Source organism: Myotis davidii, unplaced genomic scaffold (assembly GCF_000327345.1).
Source record: "Myotis davidii unplaced genomic scaffold, ASM32734v1 scaffold2027, whole genome shotgun sequence".
Lineage (NCBI taxonomy): Eukaryota > Metazoa > Chordata > Mammalia > Chiroptera > Vespertilionidae > Myotis > Myotis davidii.
Genome location: NW_006297890.1, coordinates 763847 through 780330, shown reverse-complemented (window position 1 = coordinate 780330; position 16484 = coordinate 763847). Strand labels below are relative to the sequence as shown.

General features: G+C 41.9%; 1 protein-coding gene across 1 annotated transcript in view; it reads right to left on the bottom strand.

Annotated features, from left to right (window-relative positions):
* The window catches only part of AMPH (amphiphysin), a 101647-nt gene that overhangs the window by 10379 nt on the left and 74784 nt on the right, over window positions 1–16484 (bottom strand). The window contains exons 15-16 of the mRNA XM_015570468.1: window positions 14453–14509; window positions 10049–10150 (exon numbers count right to left, since the gene is read on the bottom strand). Coding sequence (XP_015425954.1) covers window positions 10049–10150; window positions 14453–14509 — 159 coding nt within the window. The remainder of the gene's footprint in view (window positions 1–10048; window positions 10151–14452; window positions 14510–16484) is intronic.

The following is a 16484-nucleotide window of genomic DNA, read 5'->3' as shown; positions in this document are numbered from 1 at the left end:
ACACAAGAATCCTTTTGCTCAGATTAAGTGTTAACACTAGATAAAATCAAGGCAAGGCTGAAAAAGTTTTCAGTAATAGGGTTATTCCTCTTTTATGATATTTATGCATTCCAACTTGTTAGTTACTTGAAGATTTAGAAAAGAAAAACATTTTCTAGACTTTCCTTGCTACTGTAGATGTTACACCTGCTAGGAAAAAAACCATAATGATTAATGACTATTTTTTACAATGTATTATCCAGGGAGACCAGGGGAAAAAGAAAAACATTTTCTAGACTTTCCTTGCTACCTGCTAGGAAAAAAACCCATAATGATTAATGACTATTTTTTTAATGTATTATCCAGGGAGACCAGGGGGCTGAAACCACTCAAAGTATTTCAAGCCTTTGTTATTCAATGCTACTATATTTTCCTCTTCACTCCCAATGTTAAGGGATACACTATTATCTTCTGCCAAAACTATACTATCTGTTGGCAAAATATATTTATAGTGGAAAAACATTTAATGCAAAGATGAATTTAAAAAATTTCTAGCTGCCCTTAGGCACATGTTGTTTACCTGTGTGCCCAAGTCCCGGACTATTGCCAATGTGCACCTCAATCACACGAAACCACAAGGATCAGCGGGGGACCCATCTTTGAGATGGTGAGCGGTTCTCACTTTCTCACTCAGATCTGACTGCTTCACCACCCGGCTCCACAATGTGCACCTCAATCACACGAAACCACAAGGGTCAGCAGGGACCCATCTTAGAGATGGTGAGCAGTTCTCACTTTCTCACTCAGATCTGACAGCTTCACCACTCGGCTCCAACAGCCTCCTTGGTGGGAAGCGATAGGGTTATGGCAATCCTGTCAGAGTCCTTTTAAACACCTTGCTGCATTAGAAGTTGTTCTGGAAGTGGAATGAAACTGATGCAATGCAACAATGGCCTCAGAAGCCTGCAAAGCAGGGAACACAACTTGCTGACAGAAACACAAGCAGGCAGTCCCTCAGGAGATGGTGTCATGAAAGCAAGTCAACGAGGATGAGACCCCCAACAAGTAGGAGTGGGACTGGCTGCAGGAGAGGCTGTGATCTCTGGGATCTGTTTAATTTGATTGGTTTATTTCACTTCTTCATTGTGTTACTTCCTTGGCAATATGATCTCTGAACAGTGCCTGAAAAGCAGCTTGCCACTCATGTCACTGGTCTAGATGACAACTGCAGAGTCCCTAGTATGAAATTCCATACTTTTCTATAGGGCAGGTTATTTTAACTGAAAATAGATCTTTTCTCTGATTAAAAAATAATGATGTCATCAGTTTAAAAATAAAAGAAATAATTTAATGGTAAGATTTTGAGGTATTTATTTTTATTCATTTCTATGCACACAGGGGCTTTATTTGTCTCTTTAATTTACAACATATAGATGATGTTTCATAGAAAAATTCTATCAATAGCTATATAACACTTTATTTCCTTTTCTATTTAACAAGTTATTTAACAGTTCTCCTGTAATTGAACTAGTTGGTTTCCAGTTCTTAGAACTGTTATAAACACTGTGAGAAAAATCTTGGTTTGTAACCATATTTACAACAATTTTATGAGCTATACACTTAAATAATTTAACTAGCCCTGGCCTGTGTGGCTCAGTCGATTGAGCATCATCCCATGCACGTGAAGGTCACCAGTGTGATTCCTGGTCAGGGCCATGCCCAGGTTATGAGTTCGATCCCCAGTAGGGGATGTACAGGAGGCAGCTAATGATGTTTCTCTCTCTCTCCCTCCTTTTCTTTCTCTCACTCAAAATAAATCATTTAAATACTAAACATGCTCCCCCCTTTTTTGGTGATGTCCTACGTAAGGTCCGATGACTTTTTTTTAAATCCTCACCGTAGGATACTTTTCCATTAATTTTTAGAGAGAGTGGAAGAGAGAGAGGGAAAGACAGAGAAATATCAATGTGAAACACATCTATTGGTTGCCTCCTGCATGAGTCCGACCAGGGCCTGGGCCAGGGAGGAGCCTGCAACCATGGTACGTGCCCTTGACTGGAATTGAACCCAAGACCCTTTGGTCCACAGGCCAATGCTCTATCCACTGAGCCAAACCAGCTAGGGCCACACTGATTTTGATTCATCGTTCAGTCAATCATGATACATCTTCAAAAAATGATTTTCAGGAGTTCTATGGATGCTATATACCTTAAATATTTGGTAATGTTTCCCTGCTGCTTTCAAACATGACTGACTACTGCCTTTAGAATTGTTAAAATGTGTTTTTTTGCACTAAAAATCTGTATGTCCTTCTGACACTTAGTATTGGGAAGGACAGGTCTGAGGCCTGTCTAATTACTGTTGTTTTGTAGTGCATTTTCTCCACAATCTATATGTTTGCAGAACTTCTTTTGCAAGCTTCAAATTTAAAAATTTTAAAGGCTAACATTTAGGTGCCAGTCCCTCATGATTTTGCCCCTTTTTGGTGATTCTCAGGATCTGCATACAGGGTTTCCTTCAGCCAGGGGAGTCCAGCTGGAGCACGGGCTACTGCGCTTCCACTCCCGCCCCTGCAGCTTCTCCGCAGGAGCAGTAACTACCCGGAGCTGTGTCCTCAGTCTCCGGGCTGCCACCACCCCCTCTGCTTGTGCTTTTCCTCTCTGTGCTGGGTGAGCTCCTCCAGTTTACCCTCAGAGCATGACTCACCGCACGGCTCCCACCGGCTTACCACTCGTAGGCAAATTTTATTTCCAATCTGTCATCACCGAGACCCCTTCTCATCTACCTCATGAGCAACTCGTTTTATCTCATTGAGGTTGCCTTACCTCATCTTTCATTTCTTGTTTCAAATAATCAAGGTCCTCTTGAATTTTGCTGATAACAAAAGGAAGACATTTTTCAAATTTTTCTGCTGTATTTGCGGTAATTTTTTTTTCTCCAAAGAAAATTTTGACTCTGTATCTATTATGCAATGCGTTCCTTCCATTGTATTCCTTTCTCTATAGGCCCTATGCTTTTTTATGTGTTTGTTATCCAAAATTAAAACACATTTTATGTGTTTGTGTAGTTATCTAAAATGAGGTAAAATCTCCCCAGGCCGGATGTTGAAAGTAGACATGGAAACATTTGTTCCATTTACTCTCCTGCGGACTTGTAGATATTCTCTCAGAACAGGAGGTGGGGCGGGTCCATCAGGTGTCTACACACAACCATCGGTCTTGAATCCCCCTAATATTTGTCACAAGCTGCACTGGTGTGTGAGTTTCAGCTCTAGATGACCCGGAGGCTTCAGAAAGCTGCTTCCACCTTCATGGGGGCGGCCCTAGATGCCAGCTGTCTTCTATCCAGGGTGGGGATGGGTGAAAAGCTCACATATTTCTCCATACCAGGCTCAGTTATTACACTTTAAGAACCATTTCCTGCCTTGGTTTGTGAAAAATTCTCCTGGGCTAGCCTAATATTTCTAGAACATAGTACTCTTGAAGTTTTGACTTTCTTTGTATATTTAAGTGTGAAGAGCATTAAAATGAACAAAAAACCCTGGTAAGAGTGAATCTGATACCATTTTTGTGATTTATTCTTTAATACTTTCAGTTTTCTCATACACTCTTCATTTACGTGTGCCTGGGATGCACTTCATTTCATTAAAATTCTCCTGGGGTAAATGCCACAAGTGATAAGTAGAGAATACAAGATACATATATTTTTAAATTTTAGCTAAGACATGGTTCTTCTGTGGCTAAAGGGCATAGAGTCAGAGAGCATCCGTCGTCTGACCTTTGCTCTTGGCAGAGGCGCTCGGCTGAAAGATCACTGAATTCTGGGCTCACCAATGTGCCCCGAACATGGGGTGTGATCTTTCTGAACCACAGCCAGGCTTTCAATATATGGTAGCCCGTGAGGGAAACTGACATTTACTAGGAATCTACAGCGTTCCAGGCATATCCCAGGTGTTTGACATTTACAGCACATTACTTCCCCAGCAACCCTATCAGATAGTATTCCCATTTCCTAGAGCTGTGGTTCTCAACCTTGGCTGCACATTAGAATCACCTGGGAATCTTTTTTAAAATCCTGATTTCTGGGCCTCATCCTCCGGAAATTCTGTTTCTTTGTTATGGGGTGAGGCCACAACATTAGTAACAAAGAAACAGAATTTCTGGAGGATAAGGCCCAGAAATCAGGATTTAAAAAAGATTCCCAGGTGATTCTAATGTGCAGCCAAGGTTGAGAACCACTGTCCTAGACAAGTCAAATAATACTTACAGTTGAAGTAACTCACGCAGCCAGTTAACCGGAATCGGAACCGTTTAACTTTAAATTCTGTGATTTTTCACACCAACCCACATCCAAGTCGACAATGAGAGTTCCACAGGGGTCCTGAGACCTGAGCACCTCCAAGGACCCACTGCTTCCTACTAGCAACTCCCAACACCAACCAGGGGCGTTCGATAAAGAACTCGAGTGTGTTCTTACAGCCAGCACATTCACTTACATGCTGGGAATGCTACTTCTTAAAATGAGATTCAGAGATTACAAGTAAAACCTTTCTTCACTCAAACACATGTAGCATCTGAGCATCTAAGCAAACATGTCATAAAATCCCTCTTAGTTAATAGCAAATTATGGTTAAAAAAAAAAATCAAGATTGGCTGGATAGCCTTTCACTATGTTATTTTTGCAACTAGGCCTGTAGACTTCATTGTTTAGAAAGACATGTACAGAATGGGGACATGGAAGAGAAGGTGACCCAATCTTCTCCTGGCTCTATCCACTGTACTACACAGTTACAACAGAGGACACTTGGACATGCGGCACTTGGACACACACAGCTATGTTTACAAAGTTAGAGGTGAATATGTCCCCAAAGCTGAAGGGCTCTGGGGATCATCTAGCCCAATGCATTTTATTTTATTATTATTATTACTAGAGGCCCAGTGCACAAAAATTTGTGCACTCAGGGGTGGGGGTCCCTCAGCCCAGCCTGTGCCCTCTCGCAGTCTGGGACTCCTCAGGGGATGACCACCTGCTGGCTTAGGCCTGCTCTCCAGGGGATTGGGCCTAAGCTGGCAATCAGACATTCCTCTGGCAGCCTGGCAGCCCTCAGGGGATGTCCACTTGCCAGCGGGGAGCAGACCTAAGCTGCAGTTGGACATCCTTAGCACTGCTGAGGAGGCAGGAGAGGCTTCCACCACCACCGCTGTACTGGCAGCCATCAGCCTGGCTTGTGGCTGAGCAGAGCTCCCCAGTGTGGGAGCGCACTGACCACCAGAGGGCAGCTCCTGTATTGAGCGTCTGCCCCCTGGTGGTCAGTGTGTGTCATAGTGACCCCCCCCTTTTAGGGTGGGGGTCCCCCCTGGGGTGCCTGGTCAGTCGGGGTGGGGGGCTGAGGGTCGTTTTCAGGCTGGCCAGTGACTGAAGCTCCCAGCCTCTCTTTTTTTTTCCTTTCCTTTTTTTTTTTATTCTGGGATTAATTTACCTTCTATAATTAAACTTTTTTGCCGTCCTGCTTGCTCCAGCTCTAAGGCCGCGGCTAGCTGAAAGCAGGTATCTGGGGCTTGTTTGGCTTCTATAATTGAAACTTTGTTGCTTTCGGAGCTGTTGCTTTCAGGCTCAGAGCCTGGCTGCGAAAGGCAGGGAACCTTGGCTTCCTCCATCACTGGAGCAAGCAAGCCTCCTGCTTTCGTCAGCTGCGTGGCTGCCGGCCACCATCTTTGTTGGCAGTTAATTTGCATATCGCCCTGATTAGCCAATGGGAAGCTTAGCAGAGGTACGGTTAATTACCCTTTTTGTCTTTTATTAGATAGGATTATTACTTTTGGTAATCCTCACCTGAAGATATTTTTCCATTGATTTTTAGAGAGAATGGAATGGAGGGGGAGAGAGAGAGAAACATCAATGTGAGAGAGGCACATTGAACCTGTGACCAAGGTATGTGCCGTTGGCCAGAATGAAATCTGGAGCCCTTCAGTCTGTGGGCTGATGCACTATCCACTGAGCCAAACCAGCAAGGGTCCAATGCTTGCATTTTACAGTGGGGAAATGTGATAGAGTGGCAGTAGCACTGGAGGTGGGGCTGGAGACCCGAGTTTTAGTTCTGATTCTTCCACCAATTAACATTGGAGCTGGAGCGACCCCCAGAGTCCCACTGGGATGTCACAAAGAAAGATCATGTCACAGTGGGAATTGTGGCTTCAGGCCACCCTGGCTTTTTCTGCTCATCTCGTATTCTGGATCCAACTTGCGCTCTTGACTTGTCTGAACATCCTAGTAATTGTATAAAATTACAATTTTTTCTTCAGGATTCATTTTAAAGAAAAGCCCAAGATACAATGAGGGTCATTACGGCCCCAAGAGAAGATTCCTGTATTAAAACCAGGCTGACGGCTAGCACTCCTCTTCACATGAACTATATTTTTAAAGCACCGAAGGCCATCATTTTCCTTCAGCATGACCGCAGGGTGAGTTCTCCCAGGGAGCACCGGCCTCCACTGTTGTTCCTTTCAAAGATGGCAGCTCGTATTACACACTTCATTTGATACATCTATGCGCTTCCTTTCCAATAAGAAACTTTGTGGATATTTTTTCCCCCTGACCTTCATCTCAATCATCTTTTTCAATCTACTTTCCTGGTATGGCCTGCGGTCCCATCATAAACCCTCAGCAGCCAGATCCCAGCACAACTTGGCTGCTGGCGGCAGTGTTGTCATGGCAACATCTGTCAGCATTAGCTCCAGACTTTCTTTAAAAATTAAAGTCTGCCGCAGAAATGCCACGGTTAATGAATTTTTGGTTATTCTGGCCTTTAAGGTCATGGAAGAACATCTAATAGCAATGCATATTAAAACATTAACCTTTTAGTTGGAGATTTATTTGCAAAGTGTGTGGGACGAGCAGATTTGCCTTTTGAAGCAAAGGTAAATGTTGTGTACTGCAAACTCAGGGGACTAAGCAAGTACTGGTTGTGGAAACAGCTATTAAGAACAACCTCAACGGGGGAGGGGGCCATCACTTATAGAATGTGGAACCATCTGCAGGAGCAGCAAGTGTTGGCTTTTAAAATGCATCTTGCAGATACACTGGAAACATGTTTGTGTAGGACCAACTAAATGCAATGTCAGCTGATGGGGGAATAAAACAACAAACACAAATGTAATAACTAAACTTTTCTTGAAAGCCCCTGGTTTCTTTGTGCACCACTGCTAACATCTCCTGTGTTTGAAATTACATTGGCCTCTTTCAGAAAAAACACACACACCACAAACTTCACCTTCCACAAAATGAATTCTGTCAGAACTCAAAGTAATAACTGTGTGGTGACATTTCAGCGGCAGAAAGGACGGCCTCAAAAGGCCATGCCAATACAATCCTGACTAATGACAGCTACAGCCAGCCTCTTAATTGATGCGTGGGACACAGTGGAGATTTTTATGGTTTTACAACCAAACATCACACATCTAGCAAGGCAAGAGACCTTCCTTAGAAAACCTAGTTTTTAATGTACCTTCAGTTACTGTGACCAGAAGAAGCTGTAAGTCTACATTAGAGAACAAAAATACATTCTATATGATCTTACTTTCTTAAGTAGAAGAGAGCGCATGAGGAAGGATTGACTTCATCGAAGGGTGCCAATTTTAAAAACAGGGAAGAGAGCCACTTTTAATGAGCTTAGGAAAATGGAACTGCCGTAAGCTGCCCCCTTTATTATTATTTTTCAGTCGATACGAGGATGAAAAAATAAACATTTTCTCGTTGGAGAGGGTGGCTCACATAGTGAGCTCTGTATGTGCTGTCTTACATCATCTCTGGGTCTCAGCAGGTGCCTGAATCCTTCATACGACTTTCCAATTTGCCTTGTACTTCACAAGGAATCTAAAATTTTTATTTTTTTCTGAAGTTCACCTATCTGTAGGGGATAAGACTTTTGAGAATGAAGAATTCTTCCAAATATCTATGTACCCAACATTAAGGAAGCTGGTGCTTGTACCATGAAGTTTATTAAATATTTTAAATATTACCTGTGGTTAAAAAGTTTATAATCTTTATATAATAGTCGATATGATATAGTAGGTACTTGGTAATTGGTAGCTACTAATATTATATTTTGGAAAAACAATGAACTTGGATTGTGAAAAAAACAAAAACTTAGAATGGGTGTGAAAGGGGATCATGGAGAATCAACTGTCAAGCTTGTACTTAACACATGAACTTGTCTATTTCACATCTCCAATCTATAGCACAACATCAAATACCCTTGTTCAAAATCATGGGCATTATGAACAGTAAGCCTTATATCGAATAGTCTAGGTCAGGGGTCCTCAAACTTTTTAAACAGGGGGCCAGTTCACTGTCCCTCAGACCATTGGAGGGCCGGACTATAGTTTAAAAAAAAACTATGAACAAATTCCTATGCACACTGCACATATCTTATTTTGAAGTAAAAAAACAAAACAGGAACAAATACAATATTTGTATTTGCATGTGGCCCACGGGCCGTAGTTTGAGGACCCCTGGTCTAGGTCATGGAATCAATGTGGTTTAAAAGCACAGGTGAAGATGAAGTCTGGGCTGCTATTCAAAATAAAAATTTGATGAGAACTTTTCAGAATTGAATCAATATCTGAACCTAACCAACATTTCCTTAACTCCCTGGCATCATCCATATGCTTTTATATATATTTCAGAGAGGAAAAGGGAGAGAGATAGAAACATCAATGATGAGAGAGAACCATTGGTCAGCTGCCTCCTTCACACCCCTTACTGGGGATCGAGCCCGCAATCTGAGCATGTGCCCTGACTGGGAATCGAACCTTGACCTCCTGGTTCATAGGTTGATGCTCAACCACTGAACCACACCAACCAGGCTCCATACAATTTTAAAATCAATTATCTTCTTAATTAAACCGTAGTCAAAAATCCAACTGTGTCTTTCCCTTCCTCTGTTAAGGCTAAGGTGGGTGGACAGATCCTATTCTGACACCAGGTGACAATGCCCCATTGGCATTGGGTTACTGAGATCTCGCTTGATTCTGGGAGTGACAGTTCAGAAGCAGGGATTCAGCACTCCTCAGTCTAAGTCCGGCCAGAGGCACTGCCGGGAGGAACTCAGTCTGCAGGACGCATTTCTTGTTTCTCATCCAGGACTTGGTCCAGTCTATGTCTTTCATTGGAAAATAAAATTATGTTTCTTGAGTCATTCTTCATTTGTATTTTTCATCACTATCTTGCCCTATTATTTATTTTTCTACTAATTAATAAACTATAGATTTAACAGATGACCTACTCTTTTTCCCAGCAAAATGACCTAACATACCAACAGCAAGAAACACTTTCATTTCTCTAGCTATTTCATCCAGGCTATGTAATGTTGGGAAACAGGGAGATTGGCTGCCTTCTTTGAACAGATTCTATAAAGGCTGTAGTAAACGGCACCCCGATTAAAAGTCTTGGGAGACATTTTAACTGCATTTCATAAGTAAGTGTTTCACTCCCCATCGGTATTTTGAATTACATTTTCCTTGGTATTAGTTTATGCTTTCACAGGTGTTACACAATCCAATTCCACATGGTGCATATAGAGCTCATCCCAGTTTGCAATGAGGTGTGGTTTCATTGGCCTTAACCAACCTACACAGCTAATATTGTATGAAATCAATATGTAGACGCAACCAACGAAATTATTATCGTTCTGTTTATCACCTGCAGGTTGGTCTCTAACTGAAGGCACATCTCTAGCAGTTGCAGGTAGAGCACCACATTAATATTAGTAGTTTTGATTATTTGCAATTTCTACAACCTACCTACCACGAATGGGAGAGTATCAGAAAGAATCAGGGCACCCTTCCTTTTTAAAGAAGGTAGATAAGATCAGCTCTCTGGATAGCTTTCTTTTCAAAAATAAAAGAGAATAGAGTTTCACTGTCAAAGGAACAAAGGTTATTTGAACCTGTCAGGTATGGAGGTGATTTAGCTCAAGTGAAGCATGGATGAGAAGGGAGAAATGGGATCATGAGATGAGCATGGCTGTGGCAGGGGTGGCTGGCGGTGGGTGGAGGGAGGTGGTGCTCACCACTGCCCCCTCTGGCTCCTCAGCCTGGGTGTCCTCAGCAGGTGCAGCGGCAAGGGGCTCCTCTGCTTTCGGCTCTGCTGGTGGAGCCTGTTCAGACTCAGCCTTTCATTGTTTGTTTTGAGAGTTAGAGGAAAAAGATGAACATATGAATAGACAGCAGTACAGAATATTGGACCATTAAGATTTCTTCATCATCCCACAGGCAACTAGCTTCACCAAATCTGTGCTGGGAAAAAGCCCTACACTTGGCATCATGGGCCTTTACCGAACGGGAAAGTCTAGGAATGAACACTACCAACTTCTTCTTCTTCTTCTTTTTTTTTTTTTGTTTTTTTTTTTGCCATCATCGAGGACTGTCATTTCCCTTGAAGTTAGGACAAGACTTACCATTTTGGCTATTCACTTTACTTACAATATTTAGGCTACTCCCTTCCTATGGCATCTGTAAGGGATGCTAAAATGGCACCTTGAGTCACCGTTGCCAGCTGGAAGAAGTGAGGAAGAGCTCACAGGGCACACACAGCTCTGGAAACTCCCAGCTCTACTGCTTTGCATTACACCAGAAAATAGAGGGTCATCCCAACATGGAGATCAAAATGCATTAACTTGCACAGGATAGTAATCTCCGTGGTGTCAATGAGACCTTTCTAATTGTGTGGAAAATGGGAGGTTTTCATCCCTGTTGCATAGACGTCATCCCGATTCCAGCTCCTACAGTCTCTTAACTCTAGACTGTTTTGGTTTTAAAATGAGCAATATTAAATAATAATGGGCCGTTAAAAACACCACAGCCAGTGCATGTGACTATGGCTACTGAAAATGTTCTCTTTCTCAATTCTGATTAATATAAATAAGCATATTTATTTAGCAGGACCTTTTTTGGATCGCATGGGTGACCATTTGAGGGCACATTAAGATTTTTTCCATCAGAACATTTAAACTGTAAGAGTTTTCAAGTGTTTTTTAGAGGACCAAGAAGGCATCTGAAAATACTCTGAGTGGAGAAATCAGTAACTGTCAGATACTCGCCATAAGCAACCAAAAGCCACCTTTAGCTCTCTGCCCCCACCTAAGCTCATCATGACAAGTTCCAAGGGGAAGTGATGGGGAAGTTATGCTGAGATTAGAGGAAATGAATAATGAATAGCTTAGTGTTAGATAAACAAAGTATTTGTCTTGTGGCCCCCACCAAATCCTCCACTGCGATGCACGCCATATCACAGAGCCTTTCTCTTTAAAGGGCAGAATAAAAGGAAGGACACATTGGTAGATAAGTGTGCAGAAATTTGATATTTTATGTGCTTTTATAACCTTTAAGAGGTATTCTAATACAATTTTTAAGAGAGAATAAAATAAAATTCAACTAATATACTCTCAGAAGTTCTTTATGGGAAAAGATTTCTCTCAAAAGAATGACCTTCATAATGGAACAAGTTTTCATAGCAGCAGATACTGTAAGTCAAGATGATTTTCTTTGAGAGCATGCTATCAAATGACCTACACACAAAGGACAGGCAGGGCGACCTGACAAACCAGGAAGCGTTCTACCTGCAGGTGGGCTGTCCCTCTGGGAACTGATTCTATGAGATGAAGAAGTCTGAAGCCCGATGCGGAGCCAAGAGAAGTTTCAAAGGATGAGTTAAATACACACCATTGTGCCTTAAAAATAAAAGTTACGATAGCTTAAAATGAATAAACGATTTGCATAAGAGCCTGGGTTTCTTGGAAGCCTGAAGTAGCTTTATGTGAGGCAAGATAAGTAGGGTGAGTTTATAAATGAGTCGAATTGCATTTGCTTGCTGAAATCAAACAACGCAACAGAGGCATAGCATGAAGAGGACGTCGAACCAAATATGTCCCCACAAGTCACAACATTTCCCCTATAATATCACACCAGTATTACAACATAGCATTGCAACCTAACACCTAAAATTCGAGGGCGGGGGGGGGGTAAGTGAATACAACTCATTGAATGATGAGTAAGGATGGAACAGGATACACCATGACTATACATAAAATCAGCTACTCAACTTTGGAAACACAAGTTGCCCTTCTATTCCTTCTAAGGTAATGTAAAATTGTAAATATTCTGTCAAGATAGAAAGGAAAACCCAGGCAAATTGGGAATGATAACTCAGAAAAAGATCTAAAACAGGCATCAGAATTGTGCCCCCGTTCAACCCCTTTCTCCTATAGGCTACATCCCTTGACAGAGATTGCAAAAGGGCGGAATCCTTGCCCTCCCCAGATAGGAGCACTGGTAATGATTTCCTATCATTTGCTCAATTAGCCATCATCATACATTAGCGGAGAGGATACTCTTCACATTTAGTAAGGCAGCAGGATGCCGCAATGGTTTAATTCAGAGTCCCAGAAATGAAAATATTCCTTTAGAACAAAACTAGTCGTGTACACACTTGGCCCAGACTTTCCAACCTCCTCTGTGAGAAGACGGAAGGTGAGTCAACGCAGAGGAAGAGGGATGGATCAAAGATGGGGCTAAGAGTGTAGTCACATTCCCATATGTCATTTGCCTTCTAGTCTTACTTCTCCAATCTTGGGAGAACTAATGTTGTGAGAACTGCAAAGGACCAAGGAGGTAATTCTGAGCCCCGGGCAAGGTGGGCAGATTCCAAGGGTTTAAACCAGCACTCAAACAATGTGCTGTGGGGCTGTGCAATGCAGTCTGGGAAGGTGTGCCACTGACTACCAACTTCAACCTCCACCTCGCTCAGAACAGCCAGTGATCAAATGCTGGGAAACTGCCCTGCTCCTGGGAACATCCTGTATAATCACATCTCACCAGGAGATGCAGGTCACTGTGCTTTCCCAGTTCCCCACAGGGAGAGCCAATGCCTGCAGCACATGCAATGCTCAACATGACAAGCTGGGTTCCCCAATGGAAAGAAGGTGCAAGATACCTGCTTCAGAGACTACATATCAAGAGAAGGGAAGGGCAGGCAAGAAGTTCCTCGAACCAGCTGTCGGCAGTAGGAAGATGCTCAGGGAAACTTTAAAAACACTGGGTTCTACGACTGGACTTTTTTTTAATTAAAAATATTTTTATTGATTTCAGAGAGGAAGGGAGAGGGAGAGATAGAAACATCAATGATGAGAGAGAATCATTGATTGGCTGCCTCCTGCATGCCCCCTACTGGGGATCAAGCCCACAGGCATGTGCCCTGACTGGGAATCAAACTGTGACCCCCTGTTTCATAGATTGAAGCTCAACCACTGAGCTACACCAGCTGGGCATCAAAGTAATAGGTGTAAGTTTATGATGCATTGTTTTTCCTTTATACCAGTATTTCCCCATTTTTCTTAACCCATTCACAACTGACAGTGAAAAATCTCATCCTCCAGTATCAGTATCATCACCCAGGCTGAGAACCACCAATAAACATAAAACATGAGTCTTTCTGGTGCCATTATTAACACCAATGTAATTTGTATTTTAAACATTTTAATCTTTATTTGAAAGCCACACAGACTCTACCTTTCATTTGGTTACCCAAAAGGCAGAAGTATGACGATCCATGACAAGCTATTAGAGACACATTTGCCTTTGAAAACATATCAAATGAACTGTTAAGACAAACTTCTCAGAATAGAATTTCTTACTTAGAAGTATAATCATCTGAAACCAAAAATTCATTCTACTGAAATCCAATTCCAAGCTCCCAGTGTAAAAGCCGGGAGCTGGGATAATTATACACTTTTTCCATGGAAAGCCAGTGAGCTACAAATAGCCCTTGTATACTAATCCTCAAAGATTCAAAATCCTCTTTAGTATCAATGACAAACTGACAAGTGATATAACTCAAATTTCATCATTTAACTTAATTACTGAGCTAGAAATGCTAACTGCAACATCCATCATATAGGATTTCCTCAAAGATAAGAGTAACTCTGCTTCCTACTCACTCTCTAGCTAATCTTTTCTTTCATCTCATCTCTCGTCAAAGTAGGAATCACGTCTCTACTATGCATTACTTCTACAATTCGCAAAAAGACTGGAGATAAGAAATGAGGTAGCTTCAGGTTCAAGAAAAAGCAACCATCTATTGTGAAACATGAATTCCTGAGGTGATTTCATTCTCAATCCTGTAGCTGAAGTTATATTCATGCAGAAACATCCATGTCCTTGATGGATTGATGGGTCCCACTGAAGCCCATAATTTGGAGACCGGATTTGTGCAATCTCTGTGCCTTTATAAATAGAAGCAGCCACATTCAAAGTCACACTGAGATTTTTCAGAAGCTTTCCTTCCTATTTTCTAGAAAAGAGGGGCTGTAGAAATTACATTCTGAATATTCAAGCTCCAGATAACTTAGATTTATCAACCTTAGAACATTCGGTAGTAACTATCAACTTCCCCAAAACACAAACCAAAATCAACTTACCAAGTTGCAGATTATATTCTGGTCTGTCTGCATTGTAAATAAGGAAGTGTCCTGGGGCTGAAAATCAAGGAGAAAATAAAAGATTAAAAGTATTAAGGTTCTAGCTAATTTGCTATAAAACAACGAAGATATCACTTAAATTAGTTCTCATCAACTGTGTCAATAAGCACACTATAAAGTTTTAAAAAGTCTGTTTGTATTATAGTCAGAAAAGTAAAAAAATGAAAAGAGTAATTTTAACAGTAGTTATTCTAAATATAAATCTGAACTAGCAGAATATGAGGCTATGACAAGAGACATTAAATAAAGGGCAGTGTCCTCAGGGGTGTCTTTGGTCTCCAGCTTGTCCTCTGGACATCTATACCGACTTAGAATTTAGTGGCTATAAACCACAAATTTAAACTTTTCAAATGTTGGAAACTCAATCTTATTATCATACCTCAGTGTGACTTCTACAGGTTAATGATGAGCCATAACTTAAAAAACTTCAAGACTTGGGCACTAATAGCATTTATATCTTAACTATGATATTGCCACAGATTGTCCGGATGGCTATGGAGGAACAATATCAGAGGAAGGGCATGAAGCAGAGGGCGGGGGGAGAACTGTGGAGGTAGGAGGATGAAAGTGTTTTATGTCCTTACCTCCAGAGAAATGAGTCAATAGATAATGCTTTAGAAATCAAAGAGTAACATTATAAGAAAGTCATGTATCCATATGCGGGGGAGGAGAGGATGGGGGATGTGAAACCATCTGTTAAAAAAATGTGGTGAAATATTTACCTCTAAGAAGCAGGAAATGGAGAGGGAATATGATGATCAGAAGTTTTTAAGGAAAAAACTCTTATAGCCCCACCTGTGTGGCTCAGTGGTTGAGGGTTGACCTATATGACCTGGGAGATCAAAGTTTGATTCCTGGTCAGGGCACATGCCCAGGCTGTGGGCTCGATCCCCAGTAGGGGGCGTGCAGGAGGCAGTTGATCAATGATTCTCTCTCATCATTGATGTTTCTATCTCTCTATACCACTCCCTTTCTCTCTGAAATCAATAAAAATATTTTTAAAAGAAAAATAACACTTATAAAATTTTGCACTCTTTAAGTTATAACTGATAAAAATAAAAAATTTTAAATGAGAAATGAATAATTCTTATGACTCAAACTTTCAAGACTTGTATGCAGATGGAAGCAATGCACAATCCTTTATGTTTGTCTCTATCTGTATTTGGGTGTGGGTGTGTGTGAGTGGGTTTTATCTTTTTATAGGTAACATGGGGGAAAGTAATCAAACTTTTGAATGAAGAAATTCTGTTAAAATTTGAAATTTTTCATGTCTAATATTCTGAGACAAAGCATTAATCACAGACAAGCTTCTTTTTGAAGTCTCCCTTCAAGGTTTCCAGACCTTATTCCACGAGTTCCATAGCCATGTGGTCTGCCTGTTATGTGGGTTACAGCTGTGCATCTGTCAGGACATATACAGTGAATGGGACCGTCCATCTTGTGGCTCCTCTCCCATGGATTTGCAAGGAAAATACTGCCTTAGAGAGCCAACCTATGATATCTGATCTTCCACTTGCTCCTTTCTGGAGAACAATGAAAAGGGATGGTTCTGTGTAGTATGTCTCATATGAATCTGCTGGGGTCCAACCCCAGCAGGTCCAGGATTCCCCAAAGGTGTGGACGGAGTCGGCGAAGAAGGAATGACATGGAGGCAGCCTTCGGGTGATCATCATAGCCAGGTTCCTCTAGCCAGGATCTCCAGCCAAGTTCTGGTCTGGATCTCCAATGAAGTTCTGGTTAGGATCTCCAGCCAGGTTCTGTAGCCATGTTCCCTCGCTAAGTTCTCCAGCCAGGTTCTGTCCAGGTTCTCCAGCCAGGTTCAGTCACCAGGTTCTAGTCAATTCTCTTGCCATGTTCTATCCAGGTTCTGTCTCTAGGATCTTCAGCCAGGTTCTCTCGTGTTGGGGTCCGACCCCAGCAGGTCCAGGGGGTGACCTAAGGGGTCCCTGTTTGGGTGCAGATGCTGGGGGCC